Genomic DNA, 18,201 nt, shown 5'->3' on the forward strand with positions numbered 1-18,201 from the left:
TGGAAGTTCCACTTTTGGGTTGAACTCCGCTTTAAAGGCTGCAGGATCACCAGATGAAAATAAATGCAGCCATCACATCTAAGAATCAGTAAGCTGCAATATAATAAATGTTTGTATTTGGGTTTAATGCCACTTTAACAGTTTAGTGAAATGAGGATCTGCAGGACACAATCGTTGTGCAGCACTGCCAAGCAAGAAGTTGAGAATGGGTCTTTTATGAACAAATGAGGCTACCTCCATGGACATATTTATACACTAAAAACATAGAAAGAGTTTTTCAGTAAATAAACACAGATCATATCTATAAGAATTTAGGGCCCAACTTCCACTAATGTCTATTTAATTTAACATGCAGCAATGTAAAGTTAATTTGGGGATACATGGGTTGAAATGCGTCCGGGACCGGCCAAATTTCAATCCTTGTGTGGCCAATGCAGTTGGACAAAAGTTGATCTACTAATCAGCGTCTGTTCAACTGCTTTGTTGGATAAAAGCTGCTCGATCAGCTCTGCAGGCAATAGGCTGAAGAACTGATCTGTGTTTTCTGACAGCGGGGAAGTCTCCTTCACTGTTAGAATACAACAGTGCAGCAGGAAGGATTCTCCCATCCCCTTCAGCTTTTCAGCTTTTTTTCAATCAGCACTCTAGCTGAACAAAAAAAGCCTGAACAATATATGACCAGCTTTATAGACATTGGGTGTTATTTACGAAAGGCAAATCCACTTTGCACTGCAAGTGCACTTGGAAGTGCAGTCGCTCTAAATCTAAGGGGTAGATCTGAAAAGAGTGGAAGCTCTGCTGATTTTATCATCCAATCATGTGCAAGCTAAAATGCTGTTTTTTATTTTCCTTGCATGTCCCCCTCGGATCTACAGCGACTTTACTTCCAAGGGCACTTGCAGTGCAAAGTGGATTTTTCTTTAGGAAATAACCCCCATTGTCAGGTTTTTGTGCTGTCTGTATCCCTACTTTGGAGTTTGCCTTTACTTCCTGTCAGGACCGCAAACGCTATGAAGTCTCTCCAACAGGGACACATGGAAAATCAAAAGACAATATTAGCAGAGTACTGAATACTTTAAATGCCCCTAACAATGTTTTTATGGCTGTCTGTGCCTTCCTGTCACTGGTGACAATCACTCCACTCATTTCTTGTCCTGGTGTCACAGAAACAGGAATATCCCCAATTGGGTCAGAGACAGAAAAACAACGCCCTCCTGAAATGGTAAATCTTCCTCATGCTATTCAAAACTGTAGCCAGGGTTGTTACAAACATTTTTTTGACACAAGGAGGTTTTAATGAATTGCTTGCAAAGCTGAGCAGCAGTGGCCATTTTGGAGAAGACCATGAACAATGCTTAGCTACGAGGTGTCTTCACCCTCGGGGATTGCCATTTTGGGTGAGCCAATATGTATGCTAAGCAGATAGTAATTGGCCGTAAGAGGACAGAGGACACAGAGGAAGGAGAGACTGCTGTGCACACTGGGAGTAATAAGAGCCTGCTTAGAGGAACTGAGACTTATGGGAGATGTAGTCCCCAGACAGATAGCGCCTGTATCACAGTTTGGCTCTAGGATTACTTATACCAGAATTACCAGAATTCTGTGGAGAGGAAAAGGAAGGTCTTTTCCCTAGTTCCAGTGAGATGTGCTTAGGACATTATGGGAGACAGACTGTGCTGCAGGCTGTTAGTAGAAGGGTTTGCTACCGCATCAGGGACGGAGAGAGGTGGAATACCATCTCCCGGTACAAAAGCTTGCCCCTGGCCTTGACTGGTAATGCCACCAGATTGTGGGGAAGAATGCCACTGCCGTTGACTGGTACTGCGGCCTGATTTTTGAGGAGAACCCCACTGTCACTGAATGGTACTGCCACCTGATCGCTGAGGAGAACGCCACTGTCACTGAATGGTACTGCCACCTTATCGCTGAGGAGAACACCACTGTCACTGACTGGTACTGCCACCTGATCGTGGGGGAGAATGCCATTGTCACTGACTGGTACTGCCACCTGATTGTGGGGGAGAATGCCACTGTCGCTGACTGGTACTGCCACCTGATCGTGGGGGAGAATGTCACTGTCGTTGACTGGTACTGCCACCTGATCGTGGGGGAGAATGCCACTGTCGCTGACTGGTACTGCCACCTGATCGTGGAGGAGAATGCCACTGTCACTGACTGGTACTGCCACCTGATCATGGAGGAGAATGCCACTGTCACTGACTGGTACTGCCACCTGATTGTGGGGGAGAATGCCACTGTCACTGACTGGTACTGCCACCTAATTGTGGGGGAGAATGCCACTGTCGCTGACTGGTACTGCCGCCTGATTGTTGAGGAGAACACCACTGTCACTGACTGGTACTGCCGCCTGATTGTTGAGGAGAAGGCCACTGTCACTGACTGGTACTGCGCCTGATTGTTGAGGAGAAGGCCACTGTCACTGACTGGTACTGCCGCCTGATTGTTGAGGAGAAGGCCACTGTCACTGACTGGTACTGCGCCTGATCTTTGAGGAGAACGCCACTATCACTGACTGATACTGTCGTCTAATCGTTTGCGAGAATGACGCTACTACTGCCATAGAAGAACTAATGGAGACCAGCTGTCCTCCCAGGAGTTGGTGAGAGGCTGCTAGCCAAACCCTACTTCACTCTATTGAAGAAGATTAGTATTGTCTGGTTGGGACACAGTACAGTTACCTATACTTTATCCTAGAGGAACTTTATCTGAGCACGCCAATGCTATATTTGGCACCCAATGTACTAGCAAGTAAGAAATTAGTTTGACAGAGACTGACAAACTATCATCTTAGCATTATCCCTTAGACAGGACTACTCTCAGTATAGGGCTTAGGGGACATCTTCTGGACCACTGGCATATTATAAAAGGTATATCTTATTTGCTACTGATTATATATTTGTTTGCTGACTGTACAATTTATTTTGCTACTGTTATACTTACTGTATTTGTTTGAGAGGTTATTGCTGTTTCCCTTACTTTGGTATTGTTGTATTTTACTGTATATATTGTTGCAATAAATATCACTTCTTCATCTTTAGCGTTGGAGAGCTTGGTGCTGCTACAGAGTTGTGGGCCCTGGGTACAGAGGACCCAAGAAAAGAGCAGCTACAATGCTACATAAATGAAAAAAAAACCTTGCAAAGTTGTACAGGCTTCTCTCCTGTTCTGAAATAGCTTACACTGATTTCACTGCACACTGTGAGCTCAATGTTCATTGGAAGCTGCAGCAACTGACATAGCCTGCCTTATTTCACGACCAGCCAGACTGTCCCTGGCCTACACTTTTCATTTATTAGCTTTCAGTTCCTTCAATCACATGCCGTGTACACACGACCGGACTTTTTGACAGCAAAGGTCCGACGGAACGAATCCGTTGGACAATTTGATCGTGTGTGGGCTCCATCCAACCTTTACTGTCCAAAAATCTGACGGACTTTAGAAATAGAACATGTTTCAAATTTTTCTACCGGAACTCCGCCGGACCCAGTTCCTATGGAGAAATCCATTTGTGTGTATGCTAGTCCGACGGACAAAAACCAACGCTAGGGCAGCTATTGGCTACTGGCTATGAACTTCTTTGTTCTAGTCCAGTTGTACGTCATCACGTTCGAATCCGTCAGACTTTGGTGTGATTGTGTGTGGCCAAGTCCATTCATTCGGAAAGTCCGTCGGAACTCCACCGAAAGTCTGTCAGATCTAGTCCATGGAAAAGTCCGGTCGTGTGTACGCCACAATAGAAGCTCAGCCTCACATGTGGGCATACCTCCCAACTTTTTGAGATGGTAATGAGGGACACCTATCAGCAAAAGTATGCAGGCATAGGACACACCCCTTGCCACGCCCCCATAAAGGTTTAGCGCTGGAAAACACTTTTAGATAGATAAAAAGTGCATTTTATATACATCTATATAGATCAGACCAGAATGAGGGACAAATGAGGAGGAATTGGGGCAGAGGGACATTGCTCCAAATCAGGGACAGTCCTTCGAAATCAGGGACAGTCCTTCGAAATCAGGGACAGTTGGGAGCTATGCATGTGGGTGTTACCTAGGGTGGTCTGCATACAAATACAGACTGCCCAAGAATGCCCACTCTCCCAGACAGACATCCACCTACCAATGCGTTTTCACATTGATATAATAACTCCTCCCAAGGAGCAGCCCAATGCTTGCATCAAGGGTGAGAGGAGTATTGAGGAAGTGTGCTGTGATAGATATATATTAGAGCTGCACAATTAATGGTCAAGAATCGTTATAGTGATCTTGACAATTCTTTCTATGCAAAGAATTCTCTCTGCTCTTCTGAAGCCACAGCCTTCAAAAGAAAGGAAGAGAAAAACTGGGCAGTCTGCCAAGAATCAAAACATTCTTTATCAGTTGAACTTAAGTATAAACACTGTAGCAATTTGTCAATGGAATAAACTTTGTGTGTAAATAAAAAAAGGTTTAAACACTAAACCTTTTTCTGACATTTGTTGGTTTCAAGTTAAAATCATTTTTTTTTTTGCTAGAAAATTACTTGGAACCCCCAAACCATATATATATATATATATATATATATATATATATATATATATATATATAATTATATTATATATATATATATATATATATATATTTTTAGTAGACACCCTAGAGAATAAAATGGTGGTTGTTGAAATATTTTATGCCACGCTGTATTTGCGCAGCGGTCTTTCAAATGCAATAAAAAAAAAACTTTAATACATTTAAAAAAAAAAAACTAACCAGTAAAGTTAGCCCATTTTTTTGTATAATGTGAAAGATTTTACGTTGTGAGAATTGTGATCTTTTTATTCTAAGCAAAAAATTGTGATTCTCATTTTGGCCAGAATCATGCAGCTCTAATATATATATATATATATATATATATATATATATATATAGCACTCTGATAGCACCTTCCAGCAATGATCTGCCTGCATTAGAGAGAGAAGCACAGAGGCCCAGTGATGAAGTCAATGGATCTAAAAACTGCATTAGCGTGTTGATGAGGGTGGGAAGGAGGAACCAGCGATGGAAACAGTTTAACAGAATAATTAAAATTCCCCTTTAATACAGCAGCATGTCTGTGAAAGAAATAAGCTGAGTAATGTTTTTGGCAGCTAAAACGAAAAAGAAAATAAAAGGAATTTCAGCTGGCAGTCTGGCTTGCAGCTACGATTTTTGTCTATATACTTATCTTTTAATACGCAGCATACATCCCTGCATACTAATCTCCGGCTCTGCACGCCTGTGATCTTCCTGAACTATAAATAACATCTAAAGTGTCTTATAATCGGCCCGGATCACATTCAAACTGTTGCACAAAAGCGTTTTACATCCAACATAGCCTAAAGGCCTAGAAACCAGCTCTGGATTTTCCCTGGGAGTAGAGCATCCTGGGAAGGGTAATCCGCCTGTGCGGCACCATGACGTACTTTTCAGGAGGCAGAATTTGCAGAGAATAGTTGCCTGATAATATCTGGAATAAGTGAACGTCGCACCGGTCCAAAATGCATTAGGTTGCATCTGGTTATATTTTGCTTTACCTGTTTCCCCCCCGAGCTCCTCAGTGTTTTTTTTTTTTTTTGTTCAGCCTGCTGAGGGTTAAACAGAAAAAAAAACCTTAAGTGTGTACCAGGCTTAAGATCACTGTGCCCAATACAGGTGAAAGGTTGCGGGAGAGGTTACAAAGAGAGCCTGTTGACTTTTGATAAAAATTGCAATTTGCATATCAGTAGAGTAATGATTATTCAGAGGGACCAGTCACACTAGGAACTGTGTGTGAATCGCGTTGCATGTTCCTTTGTGATTGACATGCAGCTCTGTGCAGTGCGATTTCAGGCCAAGGGGCTATTGTAGGGTCTGAAGGGTTAAAGCAGGTAGTAAGGAGGAGACATAATGCCTCCTCACCACTTGCTTTACCCCTTGGTTGCTGTACTGCATAAAGTTGCAGGGTGCTTGCAGAGAATCCCCATTCACTTGAATGGGTCACGCTTGGTGGGCGATGCACCTGCCAAGTGTGGCAGGGCATATAATTCTTGGCATTTGTACACCCCTGGCCACTGCAGCTGCTGCAGGCTACACTACGGTCCTATGAAAGCAGGGATACAAAGGCAAAATCACTCTGCTGGGAACTGCAGCCGGAACTAAAATGGGAGTGTTGGCAAGTAGGATTGCACGGGAACCAGGATTGGTGCCAATACTAAGCATTTGCACGGGTATCGGTACTCATGCTAATGCTCTGCTATCCGAAACCAATACCTTCTGGCTTGGTTCTTTCAGCTGTCAGCGGGATTTCCCAGCTAGCAGCTGAAATGTAAAGAAAAGAATGCTGGCAATCATTGGTTGTCAAGGAGCGGGGCCGCCGTGTCCTTAACAACCAATGACATTTCAGCATGTTGGCGGGATTCCATTCCCCACCTTCTCTTCCCCTCCCGCCAGCTGTCACTTCTGCCCTCTTCTCAACCCCCACCAGCCTCCAGCCCTCCTGTCCTAGCCCGGCTCTGCAAACTTATTGGGGGGGGGGGGGCGGAGGTACAGCAGGTGGAGACTCCATAATTCTGTGTACCAATGAGTTAATCCCCCGCTGTGCAGCTGTTTCTTAAAAACATTTCCTGGTCCCTTACATTCAGTGGGTGCCGGGGGACAGAAAGCGGACTATTTAACCACTTTCTGGTTTAGGCGGATTAATCCGCAGAAGCGCTCCACACAATTACATTGAAGGCCGGCCTCTACTATATCAGTACACTGGGGCTGGTCAGGACGGCGGCAGGCCGCAGCAGGTCTTCTGCACTCCATGCATTCATCCCAGAGTGCACATTGCCTAAATGCAGGTGCCACTCAGTACAGCTCTCTGTACCCTCCAGCCTGCCATAGACTTTAGCCTAGTACACACAGGCAAAATGTCGGGAGGCTCGTGACATTCGGCCTGCGTGTACAGTTTTTTATCGTTCAACCCGAGTTGAACAAAAAAAAATTTGTAATATGTACCAGGCTTTAGGCAGTGGGGTTGGATGTGGCCCTGTCCCTCCCAGGCACATTAAAACACAGGGGGGGACACACTGCACCCAGCTGGCTCCAAGGGTATGGCCTTAAGACCCCTTTCACACTGGGGCATTTTTCAGGCGCTTTAAAAAAGTGCCTTGAAAGTGCATCTATATCCACTTGACCTACGGAAGACTGTACCCCCTTCATGACCAGGCAATTTTTTGCTATGAAGGAATGCATACTTTTAACTGGTAATTGCGCAGTCATGCAACGCTGTATGCAAACAAAATTTGTATAACTGTTTTTCACACAAATAGAGCTTTCCTCTGGTGGTTTTCGATCACCACTCGCTTTTTAATTTTTTAATTATATAAACGAAAAAGGACTGAAAATTTTGAAAAAAAAAAACAATTTTTTTACTTTCTGTTATAAAACATATCAAAAAAACATTTCAAAAATCCAATTTCTTCAAAATATAGCAGAATACATTTTGACCTAAATGTCTTTGGTAAAAGAAATCCCAATAGGTGACTTGTGTGAAAGTTATAGCATCTACAACTATAGTAAAATAATATGGAATTTTTATTTATGTATTTTTTTTTTATTCTTGTAATCGCAGCGATCAGCAACTTATAGTGGGACTGACTGTAGTGTAGCGGGACAAACTGGTGCTAACTGACACTGGCTGGGGGGGGCACACTAACTGACGCTGACATCACCAGTGACACTAATACAGTGATCAGTGCTAAAAACTTACACTGTCACTGTATTAATGACGCTGGTTTGGAAGGGGTTAACATCTAAGGGCAATCAAGGGATTAATGTGTGCCTAACAATGTGTACTGTGTGTGATATGTTCTGCTTTTACTAAGTGATCTTGTTATTTTTTTCCCTGTTTTGCAACACAGAGAGCTCTATGTTTGTAAACAACACAGAGCTTTCTTTTATAAATCTCTAAGCCGATCAGTGGATCCTGTTGCTCAATAAAAAAAAATAAAAAACATAAGGAGCTGCGCTTAAACATATAAAAAATAAAAAAACGGCCAACTGAATAAGCTCAATCAGATCAATCAGTTCGATCAGATTGTGAAACAAATCACAAAGGATGACTACAAACAAAGCACATAATAAGTAAGCATTAATGATAAATAAATGAATCCACAGTCCTTGAAACTTCCAAAGAAAGGAAATGTTTGATAGGACACCATGTGATACAATCTTCAGTGACTTCTTATAAGACGACGTGAATCCACCACCACATAGAGTGCAAGCTTACCAGCTGCACAAGCTATCTAAGCTTGTGGCTAATACCCAGCCAGGGCCTTTGATCTTCCCAGCACCTCCGGTGACCGATAAGCCAAAGGTTCCTGGAGACTTGGACTATATCCAGCGGTCAGCAGTCAGCCACAAGAATGACCGGAGTAGTATGAAGGATCTTGAGCCACCAAAAGATGATCTCACCTCCTGGTCTTGATTGAGCATCTCTCCTTTCTGCAGTGTTCTTCTAGATCTGTGACTCCATTTCACATGTGTTGCTGGGCTCCTCTGTTCACCTAGAAGATGACTTTTCTGGTGATCAATCACTGGCCGGGGCCCACTGATCGGCTTGTGCTGTAATGAATCACAGCACAGCCTGGGCGGCACGCACTCCCTACCTGTAAGCGCTCATCACATATCAGATATGTGATCCAGCGCAGAGTGGCCGCCCTGCAGCAGTATATCTGCAAAAGAACGAAAAGAGGGCACACCAACCTTGTGCTTTATTGAAATCAAAAAGAAGGAAACGCTCACAAGCAAGTGAATATTAAAGGCATATCAAAGTCCACAATAGACACAGAGCAGCCAGGTCACCGGGACCGTGTCCAGCATATGCCGGAGAACCTTCCAGATGGCTGACGCATTTTGAGGGTAAATCCCATCTTCCTCAGATCCCATCTGTGATGCTGCATTAGCAGACTGATACACCAGGTCTCATCACATCTGAAGACTCACCCCATTAGTGGGTGGAGATGGGAGTGGCTTGTTCTCTGTCCAGACGGGATGGGAAATGGGAGAGGTCAGAGAACACGCCACTCCCATCTCCACCCACTAATGGGATGGGTCTTCAGATCATGTGTTGAGACCTATATGCTATATCAATGTGGCAATACAGCATCACATCACCGGCTCTGAGAAAGAGGAGATCTCCTCTCGAAACACGTCAGCCATCTGGAAGGTTCTCCGGCGTGCTGGACGCGGTCCCGGTGACCTGGCTGCTCTGTGTCCATTGTGGACTTTGATATGCCTTTAATATTCACTTGTTTGGGAGTGTTTCCTTCTTTTTGATTTCAATAAATACCACTTGGGTAAAGCACAAGGTTGGTGCGCCCTCTTTTCATTCTTTTATAGTGTTTCCATTGGGTGTCCTTTGACCCATGGAGGGCAGCAAGGCCTGTGCATCAACCAGGAGCCATAGAAATTCTAGTCTATTTCCACTGCCATCGCACCACTTTTCAGCGCAGGAGATTTTGTTTGTCTGTGATTTTTTCTTCAGCGGTATATCTGCACCAGGATGCGGACATTCTACCCATTGCTAAGTATTCTTGTTACATTTTCTAACATTGTTACTAGGGCTGCAACTAACGATTATTTTCATAATTGATTAGTTGGCCAATTACTGTTTCGATTAATTGATTAATCGGTTAATAACCTTAAAAAAAAAGTGTGGCGTATAATTTAGTTAATATGTAAAGTTTTAAAAAAAGGCAATTTATTCTTAGATATCTCTGTATGCACTGGTGAATATAAATAACCAACTATATGGTTAGGGAGCAAAATATCTAATCCACTCTGAGAATAACAGACAGAAGAGATATACTGTATATATTAGAGGGGATATATACTGTATATACTATTAGAGAAGATATACTGTATATACTATTGAAGATATACTGTATATACCATTAGAGGAGATATATACTGTATATACTATTGAAGATATACTGTATATACCATTAGAGGAGAGATATACTGTATATACCATTAGAGGAGATATATACTGTATATACTATTAGAGGAGATATACTGTATATACCATTAGAGGAGATATATACTGTATATACTATTAGAGGAGATATACTGTATATACCATTAAAGGACAGATACACTGTATATACTATTAGAGGCTATATACTATTAGAGGAGAGATATACTGTATATACTAATAGAGGGGATATATACTGCATATACTATTAGAGGAGATATATACTGTATATACTAATAGAGGGGATATATACTGCATATATATTATTAGAGGAGAGATATACTGTATATACTATTAGAGGGGATATATACTGTATATACCATTAGAGGGGAGATATACTGTATATACCATTAGAGGAGAGATGTAGTGTATATACTATTAGAGGATATATAGTGTATATACTATTAGAGGAGATATACTGTATATACTATTAGAGGAGATATATACTATTAAAGGGTCAGTATGGTAAATATCATCAGACTCATTAACTTTAACCCCATTTTGTTACTGGCCGATTAATTGATTATGAAAATAGTAATCGATTAATTGCATAATCGATTAGTTGTCGATTAATCGATTAGTTGTTTCAGCCCTAATTGTTACATTTGTTATCTTTATTCTTTAGCTCTCATTTCTTAATTAAATGTTATATACAGTTTGATTTTACCTAAAGTGTTTGTGTGATCTCTCTTACACATCTCAAAAACCCCAAAAACATAAACTATCATGTAACAGTGATAAAACACCCATCACAATATATACTTCACAGCATAAAATGACATGACTTTCACAAATATTACTGGTCATCACCACCAGAATCTTGTATGGCGTGAATATAAAACGCATTGTTTGCCACAATTGGATTGGGATTGATGTCAAATCTTTTTCCAAATTAATTTCACAACATACCCTCTACACCACAACATGGATGGACCACAGTACAATGTGTCTCGTACCTTGTGCGTTTGGAGGACGTCTGGCTCCGGGCTAGGGCTGCTGGTGTTGAGAATGGTGCCATTGGACGGCATCATTGGAAGTGTTTCCCGTAAAACCAACGTCCTAGGGTGGAAGAAGAGCTAGCGCTCCAGGAACCAGACAGATAGGGGCTATTCTGTGGGGGAGATCACTTGCCCAGACTTAAGGGAATCCACAGGAGAATTTGCTTAAAATCCAGAGAATTAAAATCCAGAAGTTGTGCAAATCGTTTTTGTCTCTTCTAGAAAAAAAAGCACCAGTTGGAAGTTGTTTCTTGGAATCTATTGGCTGTTTTTTGTTTTGTTTGTTTTTTTTGCAGATTTTTCCTCCGTTCTCCTAAACATAAAGAAGAAATAAATTGGTCAACAATCCCAGAAATTGGCAATTGCATTTATTCCAAGAAATAATAAAAAATCTGTGTATAACCAACGTAATGAGCAGTGCTCTCCAGGCTGCGACCCTTTGTTTGTTTGTTTTTTTTGGCCCAGGCATTACCCCCCACTGTCCACAATCAAAAAATCAATGATGGGGCAATATTCCTCCCACTGACACCAATGATGGGACACTATTCCTCCAATTGACACCAATGATGGGGAACTTTTCCTCCCATCGATACCAACGATGGGGCACTATTACTACTACTGACACCAATGATGGGTCACCATTCCTTCCATTAATACCAATGATGGCACACTATTTCTCCCACTGACACCAATGATGGCGCACTATTCCTCCCACTGATATCAATGATAGGGTACTATTACTACCACTGACACCATTGATGGGTCACCATTCCTCCCCGCAAACACCAATGATGGGACACTATTCCTCCCATCGATACCAACAATGGGGCACTATTACTACCACTGACACCAATGACTGGTCACTATTCCTGCCACTGACAACAATGACTGGGCACTATTCCTCCCATTGATACCAACGATGGGGCACTATTCCTGCCACTGACACCAATGACTGGTCACTATTCCTGCACTGACAACAATGACTGGGCACTATTCCTCCCATTGATACCAACGATGGGACACTATTCCTCCCATTGATACCAATGATGGGACACTATTCCTCCCATTGATACCAACGATGGGGCACTATTCCTGCCACTGACACCAATGACTGGTCACTATTCCTGCACTGACAACAATGACTGAGCATTATTCCTGCCACTGACAACAATGACTGGGCACTATTCCTGCCACTGACAATGATGGGGAACTATTCCTGCCACTGACAATGATGGGACACTATTCCTGCCACTGACAATGATGGGCACTATTCCTGCCATTGACAATGATGGGGACACTATTCCTGCCATTGACAATGATGGGACACTATTCCTGCCATTGACAATGATGGGGAACTATTCCTGCCACTGACAATGATGGGGCACTATTCCTGCCATTGACACCAATGACTGGGCACTATTCCTGCAATTGACACCAATGACTGGGCACTATTCCTGCAATTGACACCAATGACTGGGCACTATTCCTGCCACTGACACCAATGATGGAGCACTAATCCTGCCACTGACACCAATAATGGGGCACTACTCCTGCCACTGACATCAATAATAGGGCACCAGTCCTCCTCTTACAGACTACAGACATTGTTTACTCTCGCTGACCACCAAGACCAGGGCATTTTCTACTCCTACTCACCATAGACCTCCAGACTTCATAAAAATCCGAAGAACAGTAAACTGGCCCTTTGTCTGGAGAGTTTGAAGACCCCTGGTCTACCTGAAACCTCAGACAGAGCCATCTGATAAGAGATGTGTCCCTGGCATGAGTCATCCCGAGCTGTGTATAAATTACAGCTTGAGCTATGAACACCGTAAACAGGAGGCATTTTTCCCAACTAGCTATAAATAGATGAAGATACATAGATGAAAAGGAGATTAGCACTGCATCCTGCTGGTTTTAACATGAAACATTTAAAATGTACTTGAATCATAAAATTGTATTTTTGATAGTTCCATTCATGATGAATGTAGAAAGAAGTTATCTGCAAACCACAATACATGTATCCATGTAAGCGGATATATAAATCCTGTATAATAATAATAAGAGGAGAATGACGCTCCTGCTCCCAGAGACGCAGGCGCACACAGCAGCTCCATATCAGAGGAGGCGTCTTGACGCTCGGCTCCCACCTCTCACTTTCCACAGCTGTGATCTCTCAAATAGCTGTTATTTGGTTGTCACCATCCCCAGAGGGGGCGTCTGTCTCGGGATTAGCCGAGAATTTTCCCTGTGTCATTACATCTGTGTGTACAGACACGTCATAACCTGCTAAGTCACAGCTTTCTTCATTAACTCCTTGTACCATTTAGTGCCAGCATCACACGCATCCAGCGCTGGTGAGAAACCCATTTCCCAGGATGCTTTACTGCTGAGCTGGCGTACGAAGGCAAAGGATTGGCATGGCCTGTTATTGGGACAAATGTTTTTAGGTTTCGTTTTTTTTTTGTGTGTATTTCGCATGCTAAATTTTTACTGAAATGAACTTTGAGCACTACTGCTTGCATTGGGACTGAGGGTTCTTGAGAGGGGTACTACGGCAGGATGCTGTGATGTTTTTAGGGAGCCCCCCCTGACAATCTCCCACCACCCACAATCTGCCTGCATTGCATAGAGAAGCACAGAGACCCAGTGATGATGTCACTGCTTCTAAAATAAGGCATGTAATAAAAGCAGAAAGATTTTCATTTACAAAGTCAATCAACATGTTGATTGGGGGGGGGGGGGGGATAAGTACAAACAAATTTAAATACATTAACAAACAGAAGCCAAACACCAGTTCACACTTTATGCACAGTTACAGCACACAGTTTTTTTTCCTTTTGGATGAATAAATACAAACGTATTATTTTAATCACCCCTGCCAGTGTTAAGTGGTTTGTCTCATCAACGTAAACTGATACATTCTGCTGGAGAGCTTGAGCTTCTAACAAAAAAAAAAAACAACAGAATTACTGGCTGGATCACCAGATGAAAATAGAAGAAAAAAAACCTAAGTAAGGAAACGAATGCAGCCATCACATCTAAGAATTTGTAAGCTCCAAATATAATAAATGCTTGCTTTTGGGTTTAATCCAATTTTAAGAGTACTTAAAGTGGAGCTCCGCCCTCCAACCAAAAAATTAAAAGTCAGCAGCTACACATACTGTAGCTGCTGACTTTTAATATTAGGACACTTACCTGTCTCCACCGGCTCTTGAGTGCTGCAGTCTTGCGGCTTCACAACCAGTTCCCTACGCTTTCTCAATGGCCCAGCGGTGGGGGACGGAGGAGGGGGGGCGAACTTCCGAGAGATCTCTCGGAAGTGGGGATGGGTACCTGTTAAAAACAGGTACCTGCTCCCCCCGAAAAGGTGCCAAATGTGGCACCGGAGGGGGGGGGGGCAGATAAGCGGAGCTTCCACTTTTGGGTGGAACTCCGCTTTAATTAGACGCAGTAATAACCCATCATGTAGGGTACCCCATACTGCAATTGCTGACTTTTAATATTAGGACACTTACCTGTCTCCATTGGCTCTTGGGTGTTGTGGCCCTGCGGCTTCACAACCGGTTCCCCACAGCGCATGCGCGCTGTGCTTTCTCAATGGCCCGGCGGTGGAGGAAGAAGGAGGGGGGCTGAAGTTCTGAGTGATCTCGCTGTGGCGAGATCTCTCTGAAGTGGGGACATGTACCTTTTAAAAACAGATACCTGCTTCCCCCTGTAAGGTGCCAAATGTGGCACCGGAGGTGGGGAGGAGGCAGATAAGCAGAGCTTCCACTTTTGGGTGGAACTCCGCTTTAATTTGATGCAGTAATAACCCATCCTAAATGCACAGGAGTAGTATAATAATAATCTGATGTAAAATCACATAACCCCTAGGCGCACGTGAATGGCCTACCGTCTAGGGTTGTCGCAAATCGGGTCATCAAATCAGCACACAACAGGACTGCATGGGATCGCCCTAAAATTGATCAAACTACTTCTCGGCTCCCCAAGTTTTCTTTACAGGGGACAGGAGGCCTTTATATAGACCAAAATAGCGGAACAGAACAGTTACCTTACCTGGAACTTGGACACGCTGCACCTACACTGGGCAGGCTGAATGAATGCAGAGAAAATAGAAATCTCACAGGGAATAAAGACTATGTATTCCGCAGACACCATCCCCGTCACTGAATACATTTCCTATTCTCTCCAGGCTTCCACTGCTACATTTATACAAAAGGGGACAAAGCCAAGACAGTGGAGATCTATTATCGTGAATCCAGGGCTGGTGCAAGGATTTTTGACACCCTAGGCAAAACCTCATTTCAACGCCCCTCCCTCATTTTCCTGACACCCAGAGAAAAATGGTGACAGGGGAGGGACCTCCAACAGACTGACAACCTCTGTTCCTGTGTGCTGTGCGGAGTAGGGTGTGTGTCCATTCTCTCCAATCAGCTCTCAGAGTTCTCCTCACTGAGCTCTGCAGAGTGAACCTTCAGCTCTCCACCCTCTTTTTTTTCTGAACTCTCAGACAAGCTTATAAATTCTGGACTTAACAGCAAGTTAAGAAGAGAAGACTGCAGATAAACAGGTACAACTTATGTAGAGTGATTTGTTATATCTCTGTGTATCGCCTGAGGCCAGTCACTTCACTGGGTATATGCAAGGGTTTAAAACTACCTTAAAGCTTTGCAAATTCAGCCTATTATCATGGAAAGCTTGCCTGCATGTCAATTCTTAGTAATTCCTTATGAAAGACCCAGTGATCCAGCCAGTACACCTCTTTTCTGCTTTCAATCCTATCATACCAAGCACTGAAGCAAATTCATGCTGGCATGCTATGTATACATCCCTGATTTTGCTACTCGGAGATACAGGATACCATACTGACGCACGGCCTGCCTGTATCCCCCCAGTCAGCTTTTCTGCCCTCTTTCTCCCACCCAGCTATGTTAACGGGCAGAAGCTTTGAGCAGCCTTGTTGTCCCCCCCCATTGTGTGTGAAGTCACTTGGCTGCCAACTGATAGAGGCACAGGAAGGGAGTCTGTGCAGTCACATGATGGTAAGCGTTAAACCTAAAAACTATAGAAAGTTATTTCCAGTACTATAGCATTGGCTTCTGTCTTCATGAATACTTTATGTGTCAAGCTGGATACACACTAAACAATTTTCTTTAGATTTACCAAAACCATATAATATGAGGTCAAACCTAAACACTTTCAGTCTGTATGCAATCAGGCAGGCCCTTCACTACATAGCTGAAGGTAAATCTAAAGGAAATAGAACAACAAAAGTTGTATAGTGTATATCCAGCTTTAGGGTGACCACCAAGTCTTAAGCTGGCCATACATTATACAATTTTCTTATTCAATTTCCTTTAGATTTACCTTCAACTACACTATATTGGCAAAAGTATTGGAATGCCTGCCTTTACACACACATGAACTTTAATAGCATCCCAGTCTTAGTCTGTAGGGTTCAATATTCAGTTGGCACACCCTTTGCAGCTATAACAGCTTCAACTCTTCTGGAAAGGCTATCCACAAGGTTTAGGAGTGTGTCTATGGGAATGTTTGACCATTCTTCCAGAAGTGCATTTGTGAGGTCAAGCACTGATGGAGAGAAGGCCTGGCTTTCAGTCTCCGCTCTAATTCATCCCAAAGGAGTTCTATCAGGTTGAGGTCAGGACTCTGTGCAGACCAGTCAAGTTCCTCCACCCCAAACTCACTCATCCATGTCTTTATGGACCTTGCTTTGTGCACTGGTGCGCAGTCATCTTGGAACAGGAAGGGGCCATCCACAAACTGTTCCCACAAAGTTGACAGTATGAAATTGTCCAAAATGTCTTGGTATGCTGACACCTTAACCACTTAAGCCCTGGACCATTTTGCTGGCTAAAAGACCGGAGCACTTTTTGCGATTCGGCACTGCATTGCTTTAACTGACAATTGTGCAGTCGTGCGACGTGGCTCCCAACCAAAATTTACGTCCTTTTTTTCCCCACAAATAGAGCTTTCTTTTGGTGGTATTTGATCACCTCTGTGGTTTTTTTTTTTTGCTCTATAAACAAAAAAAGAGCGACAATTTTGAAAAAAACACATAATTTTTTACTTTTTGCTATAATAAATATCCCCCATGTAAAAAAAAAACAAAAAAAATTTTTCCTCAGTTTAGGCCGATACGTATTCTACATATTTTTGGTAAAAAAAAATTGCAATAAGCGATTATTGATTGGTTTGCACAAAAGTTATAGCATTTACAAAATAGAGGATAGTATTAGGGCATTTTTGTTAATAATTATTTTTTTTACTAGTAATGGCGGCGATCAGCGATTTTTATTGTGACTGCGACATTAAGGCGGACACATCGGACAATTTTGACACATTTTTGGAACCACTGTCATTTATACAGCAATCACTGCTATACAAATGCACTGATTCCTGTATAAATGACACTGGCAGTGAAGGGGTTAACCACTAGGTAGCAGTGTAGGGGTTAAGTGTGTCCTAGGGTCGTATTGATAACTGTGCGGGGCGTGGCTGTTACACATCACTGATCTCTGCTCCAATCACAGGGAGCAGAGATCAGTGTCACTGTTGCTAGGCAGAACAGGGAGATGCTTGTTTACATTAGCATCTCCCTGTTCTTCCTCCATGAAGCGTTTGCGGGTATCCCCGCAGCGATCGAGTCTGCGGGACCCGCGATCAGACTCACGGAGATCCTGACCGGCGTATACGACATACCTGTACGCCCATTTGCCTGTCCGTGCCATTCTTCTGATGTACATCGGTGTGCGCCGGTCGGGAAGTGGTTAAAGGGGTTGCAAAGGTTTAATTTTTTTTCTTATAAATAACAAATGTATCACACTTACCTCCACTGCGCAGTTCGTTTTGCACACAGTGGCCCCAATCCTCGTCTTCTGGGGTCCCTCGGCGGCTTATTCGGCTCCTCCCCGCAAGAGCTAACCCCCCTCTGGGAAGTGCTCTCCCAAGGGGGTTAGCTTGCCATAGCCGCCAACTGTATCACTTGGACCCCCCCGCGCGCGCACCGCATCATTGATAGCAGCTGGAGCCAATGGCTGCGCTGCTATCAATCATCCAATGAAGAGCCCACATGGGGGAAAGCAACATGGGATCGTTCCCAAGGAGATTCCGGGCTCAGGTGAGTAAAACGGGGGCCCGGGGGGGG

At 43.3% G+C, this 18,201-nt stretch overlaps 1 protein-coding gene across 4 annotated transcripts in view; it reads right to left on the reverse strand.

Annotated features, from left to right (window-relative positions):
- Positions 1–18,201, reverse strand: part of DNMT3A (DNA methyltransferase 3 alpha) — a 346,591-nt gene that overhangs the window by 262,362 nt on the left and 66,028 nt on the right. For all 4 annotated transcript variants that reach the window (XM_077489110.1, XM_077489109.1, XM_077489107.1 and 1 more), the window contains exon 2: positions 10,989–11,343. In XM_077489110.1, the coding sequence (XP_077345236.1) occupies positions 10,989–11,063 (75 nt within the window). In that variant the 5' untranslated portion in view covers positions 11,064–11,343. The remainder of the gene's footprint in view (positions 1–10,988; positions 11,344–18,201) is intronic.

This window comes from Lithobates pipiens, unplaced genomic scaffold, assembly GCF_037356315.1.
Source record: "Lithobates pipiens isolate NorthernLeopardFrog02 unplaced genomic scaffold, aLitPip1_a1.2 Scaffold_18, whole genome shotgun sequence".
Taxonomy (NCBI): Eukaryota; Metazoa; Chordata; class Amphibia; order Anura; family Ranidae; genus Lithobates; species Lithobates pipiens.